This window comes from Diorhabda sublineata, chromosome X, assembly GCF_026230105.1.
Source record: "Diorhabda sublineata isolate icDioSubl1.1 chromosome X, icDioSubl1.1, whole genome shotgun sequence".
NCBI classification, from domain to species: Eukaryota; Metazoa; Arthropoda; class Insecta; order Coleoptera; family Chrysomelidae; genus Diorhabda; species Diorhabda sublineata.
The window spans coordinates 26,614,078-26,632,862 of record NC_079485.1 but is presented as its reverse complement, the minus strand read 5'-3'; the positions used below and the strand labels follow the sequence as shown (position 1 = coordinate 26,632,862).

At 31.5% G+C, this 18,785-nt stretch overlaps 1 protein-coding gene across 1 annotated transcript; it reads right to left on the bottom strand.

The window, feature by feature from the left end:
* Nucleotides 1-290: 290 nt before the first annotated feature.
* Nucleotides 291-17,293, bottom strand: LOC130451251 (protein eiger). The gene is made up of 6 exons (XM_056790150.1): nucleotides 16,863-17,293; nucleotides 9,209-9,591; nucleotides 8,877-9,078; nucleotides 5,879-6,017; nucleotides 1,043-1,191; nucleotides 291-969 (listed from the first exon to the last, which is right to left on the bottom strand). The coding sequence occupies exons 1-6, from the start codon at nucleotides 17,121-17,123 to the stop codon at nucleotides 712-714; spliced, it is 1,392 nt and encodes a 463-aa protein (XP_056646128.1). The 5' UTR covers nucleotides 17,124-17,293; the 3' UTR covers nucleotides 291-711.
* Nucleotides 17,294-18,785: the final 1,492 nt, after the last annotated feature.

Sequence of the window (18,785 nt, the reverse complement as noted above, 5' to 3'; positions counted from 1 at the left end):
AGGCAGAGGATGAATTCGAATATATTCCGAGGTTTTATTGAATTTTTAGAATGACGTGGGAGGTTAACAGATTTCTTCAAAAACTCGAATGTTAGAATAAATAAATCAGAAATGACTACCGTGCCACAATACGCGAATAAAGGAATATTCAAGAAAAACTTAGCAAGTCGAATGGCATATCCAGTATATTTCTTAAAAAACGATGCTGGAAGCCTCTATACTTAATAAAATAGACTGAATAGTCAAGAAAATATAATAAAAATTTTGTAATATGGGAATAAAACTGCATATATTGGTAATATTTATTATTGTCAAATTATAAAATATATCCAGCATTAAAACATTATTAAAAATAACACGATATATTATACTTATAAAAAATATGAAACTATATGGATAATATGGCACTTATTTTGATATATAGTTTTTATCTCTATTTATTATTTACAAAAAAAACAGTGTTAGTATAACACTTCGAATTGTTTCCAAATGTGATCCTGATATAAATTATGTTATTTGATCAACCCTATTATCTGTAGAAATGGAATTTTTCTGTATATATTACATAATTTTATAAAAGCTTATTATTGTTTTTGTTATTATGAAAAAATTATGTACAACTGAGCGGAAATCAATCCATGGCATCTTAGAAACAACCTAAGAATCACATATTAATAAATAATAAATTGCTTTATACACTAATTTGATCTTTTATTGTATCTTAGCATCTCCAAGTTTTATAACTCCGAAGAAAGACTTTCCCACTTCAAACTTAGATAGCATGCCCTCAGTAATATCTTCAATGGAGAGTTTATCATTTGCTGCAAAATATTCTACTCCTGCTGTAAAGCATGTATTTCCTTTTAACCTTCTTTCTACAGAATGAACAGTTAGGGTACATTGTAGGATACCTTGGTTATTTTTCATTACTTTATATCCTGTTGTATCGTGCTCATCAAGATAATACACCTAAAATTTATAGTAATATTTTATGTCTTAAACTAATTCTAAAGTTATTTAGTAATAAAAATAATTCACTAACTTGAGAGTAAATGAAATATAGACCAGGATTTTTTATAGTTAAATATCCATTGTTCAAATTAAAGTGATCTTCCATGCCTAAGGACTGCACCCAGTCAGATGCTTTCCAATCAATAAATCTGCTTTGCGGGTGTCTTAGGTGACCATTTCCTGCAACAAATTTCAAAAATATATACTTTTCACAACTTTGTTTTATAAGAAAGAATCTGTTGTTATTTCCGAAATGAGGCTGATAATTTTGGGTCAACGACCGAAAAATTTCGGTTTAAATACGATCGTTTTCAGAAAAATCTAGTGTGTGATTATTAAATCATTGTTTTATATGGAACAAAGTGCAATGTACGGTATATTAAACACTGAAACAGGTGTGCTTGTGCATAAACAAAGCTCTGATTATAACAATAAACTCCGAGGCTCAGCATATCGATAAAAATCAACAAAATGACTCGGTTTAAAAGCTGCGTAGTTACATGATATATTCAAAGTTGCATTGTCTGATTTAGTTCATCACTTGCCAAAAATGATTACACAACATTTATGAGTAGAATGTGCGCAAATCGTATAAACAACATTTTTAAAATTAGCCTTTCTGCAATGGATAAATAAATATATTTGTATTTCGTCGGATGTAAAATAACATGTGGCTTCAATTTAATCGCCTTTATTCATATATAATTAACAAATCGAACTACTTCCTCGATTTAACAAATTCTTCGTAATGCCTTTGATTTGTCCATGAGGGTCAATAAATCTTTACATTGCGAACATTTTTAATGAATTTTAAAGTTAAAAAAAGCACTAATACCTCTAATTAACGATTTTTTTTCTTTATAACAAATTTTTGTATACATCTTTATTATGGTGTTGTAATGAAGATGTGAAAAATCGACATCGATATCGTGTCGGCTAAAAAAGTTATAAAGGTCAAAAGGTCACAAAAATCAGTTTTTCGCAAATATCTAGCGATCTATTGCTCGAAGTTCAATAGCGGTTATCATAAAAATTGTTCCTAGTAAAATTATCTACAAAAAATGTGTCATTTTTTTTGTAAAATCAACCGTTTTCGGAGTAGAGCCCTGAGAAACCAACTAGATTGTATACCGTATACCAAGGCGCATACTGTTTTACTTTTTAATATCCTCATCTCAATATACGAGGTTTGGATATTAAATAACAAGACTGGTTACGAAAAAGTGTTTTATTATAAAAATTATTCTACATTTGAATACTCCTGTTGCTGTTTTTTTCTTTAGCACTTTCATAGACTCAAATTGGGTCTCTTTCAAAGCAGATTTTATCTTCAGAAACAAAAAAATGTCGCACCGTACCAAATCTGGTGAGTACGGCAGGTCTTCGAGCATTGGAATGCGCTTACTGTCCAAATAATGCTTCACAGATAGCGCGTTATGGGCAGGTGCGTTGTCCTGGTGCAAAGGTGCAAAATCGGGCCGTTTTTTACGAACTCGTTCTCGCAGTGTTGCCAAAACTCACAAATAGTAAGTCTGGTTGATAGTCTGTCATCACGATACCGACAATGTCGAAAAAAACGATCAACATTGCCTTGAATTTTGATTTGTTGTCCCGGCCCTCACTAAAGCGCTCATTCAAAAACACGCGCACGAGATAGAGAATTGTCCCCATAGGCCTCTCGCAACAATTTACGGCACTCAATCGGAGTTTCAAACCGCTACTGCGCGCAAACTCGTTATTTAATAGCCAGACCTCGTACTTATTTTATAGAGGCTTAGGAATTGATACATGTTCTATATGTAATGAATCATAATAGGGCTGTAGATGTATAAATTGTCGTGGTCTACAAATATTAAAAAATGCTAGTATCGCTAGAGGTAATTTTGAATTTTTAAATACTGTGAATTTCTTGAATGTGCATAGTTATTATTGTAAAAATTATACAAATTAAGTTTTGCAGCTTTTAAGCGACGACAAGCAGAACCGCGAAAGAAAAGCGCTTTCGATTTCAAAAAATGTTTGTTTTGTGAAGAAGAAGCGAGTGAACTGATTGAGAGAGATAAAAAGGGAAAAAGTACAAATATTCCAACAAGAAAAATATTTATCAAATACAAACCTAGCTAGAAACAGAAATTGATTCAGTACAGTGGAGTTGGGAGTTGAAAAATAATATACTACAGCCAATAACAACTGTATTACCACCAACACCCGATGATCTACTGAACACCATCTCTTGTAATTGTACGAAAGGTTGTGGCGGCAAATGTGGATGCAAAAAAATTGAATTGAGCTGTTCAAAAGTTTGAGGACATTGAGATGTAGATGTACAAATTAGTTCATTCGACGTTTTGTCAGCAACTATTACTGGTAGAGAATATGAAGATGTTGACGATGAATAAAAAAAATTATATAACCCGTCTTACATTCTACTTCGTAGGTGGTGAGGAAAAGAGTGCATATAATCGCTTTCTCACCGCTCTACTTCAAAGACGGTTGATTTTACAGAAAAATGCAAAAGACTTTTTTTGTAGATAAATTTACTATTGAATGAACAATTTTTATAATAACCGTTATTTTTGCAAAAAACTGATTTTCGTGACTTTTTGACCTTCATAACTTTTTTAGCCGGCACGATATCAATGTAAAATTTTCACATTTTCATTATAACACCGTATACAAAAATTCAATTCACTAGGAATTTTGTCGCAGATAAAACCCAAAAATACTGGACTATTTTGCAATTAAGAGTTACGTTTACTTCTATCAGAAAAATCTACTTCTCCGTTTAACTTTTCAAGTGTAGGTTCTTCTTGTACAATTTTAGTCAATAGTTTTATCTTTTTGTCTCTTTTTGCCCTCAGTTCGTTTATTTATGATATGTGACCTGTATAATACGTTGACCCGAGGAAGTTTAACGGCAAATGTTCCAGTAGCCCTTTTCCCTGTTTTCAAATCATTAACGGTAAGCTAATTCTCAATGGAAACTCTATGTAACCAAATCACCCAACTCGATGATGAAAAAATGTGCCAGGGTTAAATATTTATTACAAGTGTTGAGGGGATTTCATAAATAATTCAAAACAACAACATAAATTGTTTAGTCTATTGTTTCCAACTCCTCAAAAAAGTTGCGATGCCTGATAACTCCTGCTAATCTAACTTCCTGTCTCCATAATTTTTACACAAACAGAATTATTTAGTACAACGAGCCGCGGCTGGTGGACTAAAAGATAAGTTATTTTTAATGATCGTGTAGCTTTGAAGGAATGATTCGAGTAACTGACCGTGGCTAATAATCGCTGCATTGTCTTCTTAATTTTCGGATTTTCTTTTTTTCATTTTCAACACTACTGCTAGTACTCCTAAACTTTCTCATAATTTACATAACATACCATACGAATATTTTTACTTCCAAGTTCTAATTTAACAAAGATGATAAGAAGCTTGCTATTATTTAGCGATGCGCCATTTCAACTTTCATTTCGTCAAATTTTTAAAAATAGCAGTACTTTAATTTTGATATTTTTGGAAACTTGATGGTGAAAAGGTTTTATACAATTATTATTTATACTAGTATTATCAATATTTCAATTTTAGACCAAGCGGGGTTACTTGGCAAAAGCTCAAATTTGAACTCAAAAATTTACACCTAAAATTAACAGTGCACTCAATTCTCGGTGTACTCGTATGTATAATAAATCGATTAACTAGTTTAATTTTCTAAAAATGGAAAAATTATTGGATATTTGTCAAAAAGAAACATTTAATCTGACAAGAATATGATGAAATCGTTTATCAAAGAATCAAAATTTATGGCGAACCAAAATTACTTTTATCGATTCATACCGAAAGCTCAAGAAGCAATATATGTTATTATAATATATTACTATATGCGAAAAAATAATACTAGTTCTTCTAATAGTTTTCAGAGTAAACGTAACGGAAAATAGAAAAAGCTAGAGCTGAAGGAGATGTTAGGTTTTTAAAAATACTCAGAGAAAGAATGTTTGAAATACGAAATCAAATAATTTTTTCAATAAATTATTTCAAGCTTATTAAAGTCCCCGGAAAATAAAAGTCCCCGGACTGGGAATCAGACAGAGATGACACAAAGTAGAAACAATATTTAGTTAAATTTTTAATATTGTTATACATCTATAAAATACTAGAGTTCTAGCTTATTAACGTTTTCTTTAACTATTTAAAACCTGTATATGTGAATATGGTGGTAATTATAGGTCTTGTGATTGTTTTTCAGAATAAAATGATATCAAAAACTCAAAAACACAAACTTTCAGTATCATTCTTATGAAAAATTGCTGTGTAAGATATTTCAATAGTGTGATTGTCAGACACAATAAATTATCCGAGATTTTGTACCATTTATACTTTTTAATGACAAACCAAGTAAATAAATTATTATTTAAAAATATTTTTCTTGTTAAAATGTATTATACTAATATCAAAACCTTTGAATTGACCAATGCCTTCGTATTTTATAACTAAAATAATAATTTTGTAAAATTACTCAAAAGAAAGAATATTTGAAATAAGAAATCAAATAATTTTTTCAATAAATCGTTTTAAGCTTATAAAGAGAATGGGAAAAGAAAGGAATAATAGAAAAGAAGCCCTAGTTAGTGAATAATATTTAGTAATCGAAAAAATTCTTCAGATAGTCCCCGGACTGGAAATCAGACTGAGATCCATTGGTTAGAAAACGCATAGTTAGTATAAACATGTCTTAAAAAGCATCCTATGCTTTTATAATAGTGACATCAATTTTTTCATCAGTAATTTTATTCTTAAGACAATAATCAGTTAGTTACTTTTTATTCACATTAACAAAAGTTTGAATTTTACTCACCAAAATAATTACTATGTTGGCCGTTTACATAGTTTGAAGTATCGCCATTATAATGTGCTGATGGCAAAGGTTTTAATATTCTTCTTCTTTTGTTAAAGTTAACGACCGTGAAATCAGGTGAAGCTGTAGTCGCATCTTCCTTCAAATCAGAAATAAATTTTTTTATGATATATCCACTCATAAAACCAAAAAAAATTACGCATTGATATTGGAAAAATGAGTTTTTGAGATAAAACGTACTAAAACTTGGGAATACTGAATATTGGACGCAAAATATTCGACCATAACTCATTAAAACATTGAATAGAGTTTCTAAAATCAACATCATAACAAGTAGAAAATAACCATATACATAGATGAATGTCACTCAATCGATTGCAGATTTTTATATAATAAATAACATATTTTATAGGCCAATTAGAAAATTTTCATAGAAAAAAAATTGCGCATAAAATGAAAAGCTGCAAATAATTACGTGTGCTATTACCAGACCTGAATATCAAGATATATTTTTTATTCTACTCAATAGAAAGAAAATGTCAACGAAACTATATAGATATAGAATATATGGTATAATTTTGACACGTTTTAAATCGAATAAAAATAATTACTAAACTATTTAAGTTGTTGGGAAAGAATTATTTCTAAGACGTGAAACATAGTGAACAGAGTTAGAACTAGCGACAACGAGCGATAAAAATATGACCGTTTGTGGTAGAGTAAAGCGCGTGTGTTACAGAAACGTAGCGTTCAAATTGAGCATTCTACACGGCCGTTTGAACGCGTTAGGGCCATTCTACACGAGTGGCGAAAACGCCGCCGTTTGCCGGCGAGTAAAACGCGTGTGTTGTAGAAACATAGACCCTTCTTGTTGTTTTTAAATACAGTCCACTACCTCAGTTCGTATCTTAATTGTGTATTTGCTGTAGTTGTATCTTGTATGTTGACTGGTAGGTAGTGGAGATGCAGCCTGCTATTTATGATTTGAATGGCAACAAGTATTTAATCCGAGATTCAAAATCAAAATGTTAGATAAATGTAGCCGAAACTATATTGGGAAGGATTCGATGTGGAACGGAAAAATCATTTTTTTACCATTTGCAGCTAAAATTATTGAACAATGACAAAGCGGACATGGATTTTGATTTAAAAAGATAATATCGGTCATGGAAATTGGAAAAATGGTTTATTATTCTATGTGAAAACACATTCTTCATAAACTATATTTCTAATTATATGTGTACGTACCAAGTTGGGCTTTTTTACGTTTTTAACATTCTCAATAATGTTAGTCGATACACAACACACCCGACTGAATCATATCAAATCTGAGGAGTTTTATCAATAGTTGGTTAACGGAGCAAAAAAAACTCTCGTGTAGAAGGAGCCAAATTTTCACGCGTTTGAGCGATTAAACGGTCGCGTTTTTGTCGCTCGTGTCGAATGGCCCTAACAAGTATCTGGAGTTTGTCGATGTATAGTTAGGAAGTACATTATATCCACTGGAATTTGAATTCTCTTATTACGATAAATATTCATAGTCCAAGTAGGACATTACTTCGAAAGCTTTGTAGATAATGCCATATTTTTAGCATACCAATATTTTCTTGAATATGATTCTCACCAATAGGCTGTACCATTTCTGGAGGTTTTCCAATTCTCCCGACTATTGTTAAAACTAAAGATTAGTCTAAAATTAGCTCTAGCTCCCTGTAGGTGAGCACAATTAAACTCATATGGAATGGAAAATCATTTTCTAATGAAGATAGGAAAAATCATTTGGAAGTGATAAAGTACATATGCAGGATCTGACAGATAGAATGATTAATCTTTAGTTAGTTAGTTAATCTGTAGTTAGTACGTGCACCATTGAATATCGCATCTTGTCTGACTACTGAATCGGAATCTAAACTGAGCATCTTCTAGTATTTATACTGAGACAAATAGTGGAGAAAGCGATACGAGAAAAGATATTCATCGATTTTGAAAAAGCCTTCGTTATAATAAATAGAGAAGATCTGCGAAAGATATTAGAATAGAGAGTTATAAACAAAAATTTAATGAGGAAATAATCTTAGATATGTACGAGTAAATAGAAATAAGGATTACGTAAGTAAGTAAGTCACCTTTATCGCAATGGTTTATCGAGGAAAATAGAATTTGATTTCTGTCATTTTTGAACAAAATAAATGAAACAAACCAAATGGAACAACTTATATGATCACATTTTGAGTTCTCAAAGAAAACTTTGAATAAGGTTTGATGTACCTAACTTTTGCGTCTAATCCCGATGAATCAATTCATTTCAAGCTACTGAAGTCATTTAGGATACCTTGAACTGTCAATCGTGATATTTTTATAATAGGATGTCAAATTATGGAAGGTCATTTTAGCCAAATTCATACATCAATCACTATATTTTTTCAAAACTTAAGTGATATTTATCTATCTACAAGTTTAATTCAGTTTTTCAAGAGATGTTTTAGTAATATGTAGGATTAAATATAAATAGTAGATTATGAAACAATATTTATGGAAATCTATCCATTTATATTTGCAATTAAGTAGAATATCTTCTAAATAAGAATATTATTTTAAAAAAAATTGACTAACGTATGTTTTTTTTAATTCTTTCCTCCTCCTTTTTCAGACGTCGGATGTTATAATGGATGGAAATAGATGAAAATACTGAAATAAGGAATATTGGATATGTAAGTCACCATTATTAAATATTTATGAAGTTTATCGCCAGGTCTATTAAAAGTTGACATGAGCATTTTTACTTTCGGCGATTCTACATTAAAATTTTCCGGTGTCCGGTATAGAAGTATCTCAGCCCCAAGGGGCATGCTCCAGTATAGATCAATAAGTGTATTGCGTACCGACGATAACCATTGAAGTTAAACTACATACAACGAAACTAAATACCACAACTTTTTCGATATTTTTAATTTATCATATATATAATAGAATTTTTGTTTTTGAAAAGAAAACTTACATATGAATCCAAATATGATCCTAATGATTTCCATGCAGGTACTTTAACTATTCTTCTGAAAGATTTGCTCCCATCCTCGTAATGTTTTACTCTTGACCTTCTAGAAAGTACAGAGGGAGCTTTAGTCGTTTTTCTTCTGTTAACGTTAACCTTGTAAGAGGGTGTTGATCCGTAGGGATAGGTATACACAGGCCAGGGAGAGCTATAACATAAATGGCAATTATTTTTACCCTCCAGATTGAAATTGTTTTAAAATCAACAGATCAATGAAAATATATTTTTACAATATTAAGTAATATAGTGAAAGAAAGTTTTTTTAATCATTTGCTTACCCTATTGCAGATGGTTGAGCAGGATATTGTGTTACTGTACCTCCTCCTGTAGGATACCTCGAAGTGAGATTTTTAGATTTTTTCTCTGCATACGATTCACTGTTAATTATAACTCCGTCATCTGTAGCAGCCACGATGTTTCTCTTTGATCTGTTCAACTCCTTCTCTTCGTTAGTTGAATTTATAGTTGAACTGTATGGTGTATCTGAATTATTATCAATTTTTCTCAACTTCTCTAGAAGTACTTCAAAGTAACTATCATCCAACTGCTTCGAATCGTTTTCTGTACTTTGATCGTATGTTTCGTAATCATCATATTCTGGTGTCCAATCGGTAGGGAGAACTACTTTAGAATATTGGTCGGAATCATTAGATTCCAAATCCTACAATAGTGGAATATTAAATTTGCGATTCAGATTTGTACTGAATGTAAAGGAAGTTCTTAACTTAGTATCTAAATACACATCAGAATATGTCTTTTATCTAATAATGTGTTCCGGTAAATAGTACAAATTGTGAATAAAAATAGCAGAATGGCAAATAAAAAATTTTTCTTAGACTCTGACGATACAATTAATCATCAATAACATCTAGAATCCCTAAAACACGTATAAAACGCGTGAAATCTGAAAAGTGGTCAATGGACTTGATTATTAGATAGAATGGTCAAGAGATGTGTGTATTTGAATTAGCTTTGAACATAAATGGAATACTAGTTGCATTACTCCATCTATTGGAATAATTATAATATACTAAAATATTAAAATTGAAATAAATGTAGGAAGATTCATAGGTGACTAGTATGATTTTGGGAAGACTAGAGAGACATGAATCACGATCATAATTTTTTAGATGATGAGGAAGGAACAACAAAATTAATTAATCGCAAGTCGGAAGGAACGGCATTTTGTTTTAAAATTTTTTGTACTGTTCCTTTATCAAATTCCAGTTTCATGGATAGAAAAGCAATCCCAAATCATAATTGAGCCACCACCATGTTTGTTTGTTGGGACTACACAGTGTAGCATCATATTTTCTTGGGCACTGCAATTCTTCCGTTTGAACCGAATAGCTCAAACTTGAATTCATCGGTCCAAAGAACTTTTTTAAAATCTTTTTCGATCCAATCTCGATGGGCAAGGGCCCACTGCATCCATTTTTTGTTGCCTTGGGGCTTTCGCAAAGGTTTTCGATCGACGACACGACCATACAACATCGCACCTCTCAGTCATCGTTTACTATAGTCGATGATAAGGGTTTAATTAGGTTTTGTTTACTTCAACGTGGATTTATGGTGAGTTAAGCGTCTATTCCGCTTGCTGGTAACAACAATAAAATTATTTTCACTCAACGTGGTAGCTCTCGGCCTTCCCGAGCGTGAACTATCTTGAAAACTGCCTGACTCCCTGTATTAAGTAATTGCGCCATAAACACAAGCCTTCGAAAACTTTAATTATAAAGCAATCTCACATTTGTATTTGCTTTTATTTTCAGATGTCTTCACTGCAAAAACCACAAGTTCAGACTAATTGAAATTGTTTGTGAACAAATCCACGTAACCTCAGGTAATAATCCTTATTATTGACCGATGAGAAACAAAAGCCCAGCAATTAGTTATTAGCACATCATAAAAATATGATTACGACTCTACGACAGGTATATAGATTTTTACATACGCTTAAACTAATTCTGGAAAAAAATTTCCCCCTCTAGAGCCGGTATCTAGTATATCGTAGAAATATTGTTGAGGCGGGACACGCTATCGAGGTTTGTGTCACTGTGCATATCACCATGGTGATATTGCATAATGTCACGGCCCACCTACCTTGCGGCATGAGGCGGGACAGTGGGGAACAAGAAAATTAGGTGATAAATCGGGTGAATATGGGCAATGAGGACTTTTTTAAAATCATAAATTTTTGCACAATCTTGCTTCTTTTTAAGTTCACTATCAACAACTTAGTCAATTTCTATAGTGCCATTGGCTTTGTAATAACAAATGTCAATATTCACAGTGGTACCACAACTCATTAACGCCAACAAGTCGATTGTAAAAATATCACAATTTGTGTCAATCTAATTATTTAACTGTATCATATTTAGTTACATACTATGAAGCGTCTATTTTGAGATATTTTATCAAATATAACTATCCAATCTTTTCATTAAGATAAGTTAATGATCATTAGTAGTTAACAGTAGATCTTTCAGTGAATGAATCACGATCTAATTATTCTGGGAATGATTATCTACATCGGCTGTATTTTCACAGAATAACCACTATTTATCTTACGGAAATGTTTAATCAAATAATTAGACATTCATTCAAAATATAATTTATTGAGCTCTCACATATGCATAAGCGAAATGATCGATAAGATCTTATATAGAGTGAGAAATTTCAATAATTTTATAAATTATTTCATACAGATGATATTTGTGTAGTGCAGAAGAAGTGAAGATTAACAATTACAAAACAAAGAACAAAAATATTTTGAATAGTTCATCGGAATCGTCTTTTGTTATAATCAGAAGTGGTATTCCTCTACGATAAGGTATACTAATAGATTGAAAAGATAAAGATATGGATGTTTTTATAAAAAAGGCACACCGAGAAAATATTCTGAAAAAATACCAAAACATGCTGAAATTGGAGAAAAATAATGTTAAAAAATACTAAGGACAAGACCTATGAAGATTGAATAATATTGAAATTATGAGAAATAAATGTAGCAATCAAGAAGAATAACAGAATTGTGAAACTACAAGGGAAGAAAAATGAGTAAAGTTGTAGAATATTCATAGATAAATAAGTATGATAAATATATGGTTTGTTGAGATTCTATTTTATACGAGAGCGGTCCCAGAAGTACCTGCCTGACCTAGAGATGACGGTAACTGCTTGTAAAATACCAAATTATCACAAATAACACAATCTATACAGCATATATTTAAAGTTTGAAGATGCCACGTTGTTTAGTACTTGTTTGGCAGCCATTAATAGTGAATAGTGAATTTGTACACATGGAAAGAATTGATTATCGTTATGTGATACAATAATTTTATTTAAAAGTACTTATCCTAATCAATATAAAAGCAAAATTAGATACTACTCTGGGTGAGACTGCTCCTTTGTTATCAATAGTAAAATATTTGGTAGCAAAGTTTAAACGAGACCAGCGAAGACAGAGATCGTAGTGGTCGTCCAAATGAGGTGACGACTCATAACCATAGATAAATATGGATCAATCTTTTCAAACAGAAGACCAATCAAAAGATTGAACTGAAAAGGGAGAACCGGCTTCAAAGAAGGCAAAGACCATTCCGTCTGCATGTAAGGTCACTGCGTCATTTTTTGGGGATGCTCGTGGAATAATGTTCATCTTGAAAAAGGAAAAATTATCAAGGGCGAATATCATGTGAGCTTATTGCATCGTTTGAAATCAATTATAAACGACAGCATTTGGTTAAGAAGAAAGTGTTGTTTCATCAAGACAATGCACCAGCTTACACATCCGTTATTGCAATGGTCAAAATTAATGAATTGAAAAATCGGAGGTCAAGGATTTCCCAACAATAAAGAGGTGATGTTGGCTGTATGGAGATAAAATGAGATAATGTTGAAAAATAAATATATTTTCTAACCTAACCGAAATTTTTATGTTTTCTTTGTTGGGCCACGTACTGCTGGCACCGTTCTGGTATGCGTTTTTTAGCGAGAAAATAATGAAAACATCTTTTTGTATTTATAATTTTGATACAATTATTGTCCAGTCATCTTTAAACTGTACTCTAAAATATAAACACAAAAACAAAGTTGTATCGTATACTTGTCAGACTTTTTAGTTATTTCAATTTATCTTTGTATAAAGATGAAGTATGCCTTATTGAAAACGTGGGAGAGCGATTATTGATTACATTTTCAAGATATGCAATTCAGTTATTTAGGAATATCAAAATTTAAGTTTACAAGCTCAATTCTTACAGTTAATTAAACAATTCGTGCGGATATTGTATAAGTTGAATTGAATCAATAAATTAATATATGGAACGAATTTCTAGGGTTTTCGTAGCTTAATTAGTTTCGAATTTGACATGCTTATATATACGTTTTGTATAAGAAAATATGTACTGTTTGAAGTGTCATCTATTATTTGTTGATACTGTGATAACGTTCTATTTTAATGACTTCAACATTCTGCAATTATGTAGAGGTCATTATGAAAAAGTTTACAAATACAAACATTCTTTCGAATTGTTTGTTAGATAACATAAAATTCGAAACATGCATATGTTGCGCTCAAAGACCGAAGAACCTCAACGCGTTCTGTGCGCCTTGCGTTTGCCAGAACGCGTTGTGGCTGTTCTGATATAGCCAGAACCCGAATGAAATTATTTTAAATTTAGAAGACGTCAGCTCACGTAATATAATGTTGCTTATTAATAATCATTTGGTAACAAAATAGTACAACACTCATTATTTGAATAAATGTTTAATGACAACGTTTGTATATATGTTTTATATCCATATAGTCAATAGTTAATATAACTAACCCAATCTAATCTAACTGCGTCAAACATAATGTTGAATGCAATTCAAAATGCTACAACAATTCCTCATGCAAAAACAATTAGGTAGATATGCAGCGAAGATTGATTTTAGTAATATACTTTTTTACATTAAAACAACTGTTAATAATTTATATCAACTAACAAATGATTATTAATAAGCAGCATTATATTATGTGAGCTGACTTTGAGCGTAGCACATACACCAGTACAAGACGTACATGATATAATATATAAGCTGATGAGGAATCAAAAGACATCAATCACCATCAGATGAGTCGGTTCACGATTGCCTCGCAAAAGAAGCCATGTCTCTCACCTACATGATCAACCTCCAAATATCAGAAAACGTAGAAGCTCACATGAAAAATCTAAATCGTAACACCTGGCAAAGTCATTGGAATCAATCATTACTTCGGCTTTGAATGGTATTCAACTATTATTTACTAAATTTATCAAGTTGGTCTATCCAGACGAATTATGAGTCATAACAAGTGCGACGGAATTAGCCATCTTAAACATCCGTGTATGACTCATTTTATTTTGGTTGTTCCAGAGCACATGTTGGTTTTTGAAAATTTTAATTATTTTTACAGTGGTTCTTAATAGAGTGTTCGTGTTCTTGTTTTGTATTTATATAGGTATGAAAAGAGAAAGTTAAAATGTTTTTAGTTTTCTTAAATTAGGTATTTGTTGATTTTTTACACCAAATTATTTTTTGTATGATTGTTAATGTTGATTTAATTATCATAGAAAAAATTACATCTATTGAGTCATCTGGAAACAAAGATAAACCTCTACTAATGCAATAATTTGAGAAAGAAACACCTCTTAGTCCTTTTATGAATCCATGTGAACATTTAAGAGCAAAATCATTGATTTGCAAAAAAGTACATGAATTCGAAAACTAGAAAATTATTTAGCGATAGAAAAAAAAATAAAGTGGTTTGTTTGTTAAAAAGAATACCTTACTGTTGACTGTCCAACCAAATATATTATTGCAATATATTATTTGACTCAAACTAAGAAATAATTAATGGACTTTTTAGAAAAACTGTCAGCCACAAAGAAAAACGTAGGTACGAGCAATCATTTAGAGAATTTCTAAGGCTACGTGCGCTCATCACTTTACACTAGAAACAAAAAGGGACAATCAAAATAGAGGACTGAAAAAGAATAATCGGCTCCAAAGAAGGCAAAGACCGTTCCATCTGCAGGAAAGATCATGGCGTCATTTGAAAATAAAGATATGCCTCTACCAATACAATACAATTCAGGACAGAAACACCTATTAGTCCTACTATGAATCCATGTGAAAATTTAAGAGCAAAAAAGAATGATTTAAAAAAATATATATAAAATATAAATTTGGAAAGTACAAAATTATTTAGCTATAGAAAAAAATAAGTGGTAAGTTTGTTAAAAAGAAAACTATTGTTAACAGTGTTTATTGCACTCGACGTGAATTTGCCTAGTAAACACTTTTAGCACTATGAGGAATATGAAATTTAATAAAAACAAAATAATATAATATAAAAATAAGAGGTATCAATCAATTTGAAGATAAAAAATATGATGCTCTATGACATTACTCCATTGGGACATTATTATATCCTTTTTTCTAAATTATGACCATTTTTTATATTATTTACTATATAATACTTTTTGTATAGTACTCCTCCTTGGCCAAACAAGTGAGCGAGTATCTGGGGGTCTTTAAAAAGGGGAAGTCAACTAGTGATCATACATTTTAGGCATTCCAAGGATTAAACCTGAAGCTCCTGTTTGTGGATTTCCAGAAGGCGTATGATTCAATAAGTAGAAAACTTTTGTTCCAGGTGTTAGCAGCACTCGGAATATCCAAGAAAATATCACATGTGGTAGAAATGACATTGAATGAAGTAGCTGTCGAAAAAAGTGTATCGGAAAAGTTTGAAACAAAAAGAGGTTAGAAGCAAGGAGACCCACTATAAACAGTGCTGTTTAACCTTGTATTAGAAATTATCCTGAGAAGTAGTGGCATCCGAATCCAGGTGATGATTTATTATAATAAAACACAAATCCTTGCCTACGCAGATGATGTGGTACTTGTAAGTACAACGAAAATAAATCTAGAAAAAAATTTCCTACTCTTTGAAAAGAAAGCAAAAGAGTATGGAGATGCGGAGGAATCTGAATAGCTGCAACCAATTAAAAGTAACGACAAAGCAAAACAAGGAGTAAAGATAAAGATAAAGTCCAGGAGTTCGAATACCTGGGAGTGACAGTAACAAATGAAGGAGGTGAAACCAGGGATATCGACAAAAGACTGGCGAGAGGAAACAAAACGTTTGGAGCCCTGCGAGGACTATTAAGATCAAAAGATATTTAAAGAGCCGCCAAGTTAAGCATTTACAAGACAGTTATACAAACAACGGTGCTGTATGGCTATAAGTGTTGGATCATGAATAAAAAAGAAGAAAACAAAATACTCACATGGGGGAGAAAGGTACTAAGGAGGATTTTAGGAGGAGTGCGAGAGTAAAACGAGTGGAGAAGAAGATAGAACGCAGACTCCGTTAGATGGGGCATATAGCCAGAAGGTACGAAGACACTTGGGTGAAAAGATCCTTGTTAAGAGAAGAAGATGCGAAAAAGAAAAGAGGGCGTCAACGGACAAAAATGAATAGAAGCATGTGGAGAAGATTTAGAAAGAATAGGAATAGAGAGTTGGCGTGAAGCAACCATGAGTAAAAATAGGTGGAGGCAAGCAGTAGAGCGATTCCAAGTTTTGTGGCTTATTGAGCTGTTTTTATATTTATATAGTACTTCTATGGTAAAATGAATTTTGTCGATTAGGTATGATATTTTTAATAATGAATGAATCAGATATTGAATTTCAATAAATAGATAGATACAGAGTTAGTTTACTTTAGTGCATATCCTATATAAATAATAATTATTATTTATATCCAAATTTCATCAGCATGGGAAATATAAAAATATTTTTGCAAAAAATATATCTCTAAAGTGATTTATTTATTAATAGGTTTAAATGTTAGGTTCATGGCCGAACAAAAAATGTACAAAAATAAAACCCACTCACCTCCTCATCTTCGAAACCAATAATTTCTTTTATAAGATTGTCATCAAAAAGTTTCACATTTGAAAGGGTTTGTTTCAAAACTCCCACTTCGGTTTCTAATAGTTTTATTTTTGCCAGAGCAAGAAAATTGAAAACAAATAGACCGATTACTAATATATACAAAAAAGATACAGCGTATGTACTATAAAAGCTGAGAGGCTTTTTCTTTTGATCACCAAAGTAGTTATAATCAGAAGACACTTTAGTTTTATCGCTCATCATTTTAAGAGAGATCTTTTGCGCTGTTCACATATAACGGAACTGTGATCTTCTCTGACTGATACACTTTGAAACACTGACCAGCTTATCAGGACGCACGATGTTATTTAATAATAGATTAATGGGAATATTATGATGACTGCATAATCTGACGACACTGTGGAACGTTGTGGGTGAATACATTATTTGAAATCATAAATAATGATAATTTCAACTAATATTTATCTAATGACAAGATACTCGATGCCTGAAATATATAGTGTACCTGATTTACTAGAAAATTTGTCAATAAAAAGTTTATATTAAATTTAGTACTGACTAATGATATTTTATTTATTGTATAACTTATTGTATAGTTAATTTAAGCTAAGAGCTCTAGAAAAATAACTTTTATAAACTATTGAGCGCTGAATATAATGTGGTGCTGTGCCATTTGGGCCACATTCATTGTTTGATGCAGTCCTCAATCGAAAACCGTGATGTTTCGCTTACCCATTTCTTCACTGACTTTCCTCGTGGTTACTTCCTATAAGACAAATAATAGTTCATGTCTCCACTTGAAACAATTTAATTCTAATTAAAAGATTCATAATTCACGGATTCATAATTATGGACAAATTTACCGAGGGGGCCGTAGGCCATATCTCAGGTATGGGTGATATAACTATAATATAAAGAGAAACACATGAAAACTATTTTCGGAAGTATTTGAAAATATAAAATTAAAAAAACAAAATTTTCAAATATTCACCTGATTACGTGGCAGTTTATATGCGATAATCGAACTCTTCTACAAATTTTGCGCATTTTTTGTTCCATAAGGTTCAGCACATCTCTTCAAATAAAAGTTGGGGGAGAGTGGGAGCATTATTATGAAAAAATTCCTGTAAAGTGCGGTTCTGCCGATTTTTATAAACTTGAAGTTATTTGAAGAGTTTTTATCCAGCAATACAAGATATATGAATACTAAATAATTTAATTAAAGGGCGTTGTTTCATATATTTAGACATCGTGACCTTTCTTAACAAATTTAGGAACAAGAAGTTTATTTAGGTATTTTGTGTATGTATGTCTGTATGTATGTCTGTATGACGATAACTTTTTTCCGTCCCGAGATATTTTATGAAATGTGTGAACGGCGAAAATTTTTCTTCAAACGTCTACCAGACTGGTTCAACCAAACAGAAATTGAAAATTTATTCTGGATGGCCTACCTGCAGTAATACAGTAGAAACTCTATAAGTCGAACCTCCCTAAGTCGAAATGTTTATAAATATAAAGTTTATAAAGTGTATAAATGTTTCTCATAATAATCTTATTATTGCTGCTAGATAGCTGAATTATTGCAATTGGCTGTTAAATAGGATTAACGACCATCTTGGAACACGAATTTTGTGGGCAGGTGAGGCTACGTTTCAGTAATGGGTAGAGTAAATCGCCATAATATGCACTACTGGTTCAAAACGAATACCCGTTGGATGCGAAAGATCCAACATCATATAAAGTGCAACTTAATTGGGTGAATTTTAAAAAATTATTCAAAATATGGAATTAAAAGTATTTCTAATTCCTTATTACCAAATACACTTAGTACTGGACCTGAAATTCTGAAAATAATTTCCACTTTTGAACGGTTCAAGGTTTTATCCAAAAATATGGATCTTT

Coding starts and splice junctions, on each gene's coding strand:
- LOC130451251 (XM_056790150.1), bottom strand. CDS start 17,123: ATGATGAGCGATAAAACTAAAGTGTCTTCTGATTATAACTACTTTGGT. Junction 9,592..16,862: donor TTGGTTTCGAAGATGAGGAG/GTGAGTGGGTTT, acceptor CCACTATTGTAG/GATTTGGAATCTAATGATTC. Junction 1,192..5,878: donor CCAACATAGTAATTATTTTG/GTGAGTAAAATT, acceptor AATTTGTTGCAG/GAAATGGTCACCTAAGACAC.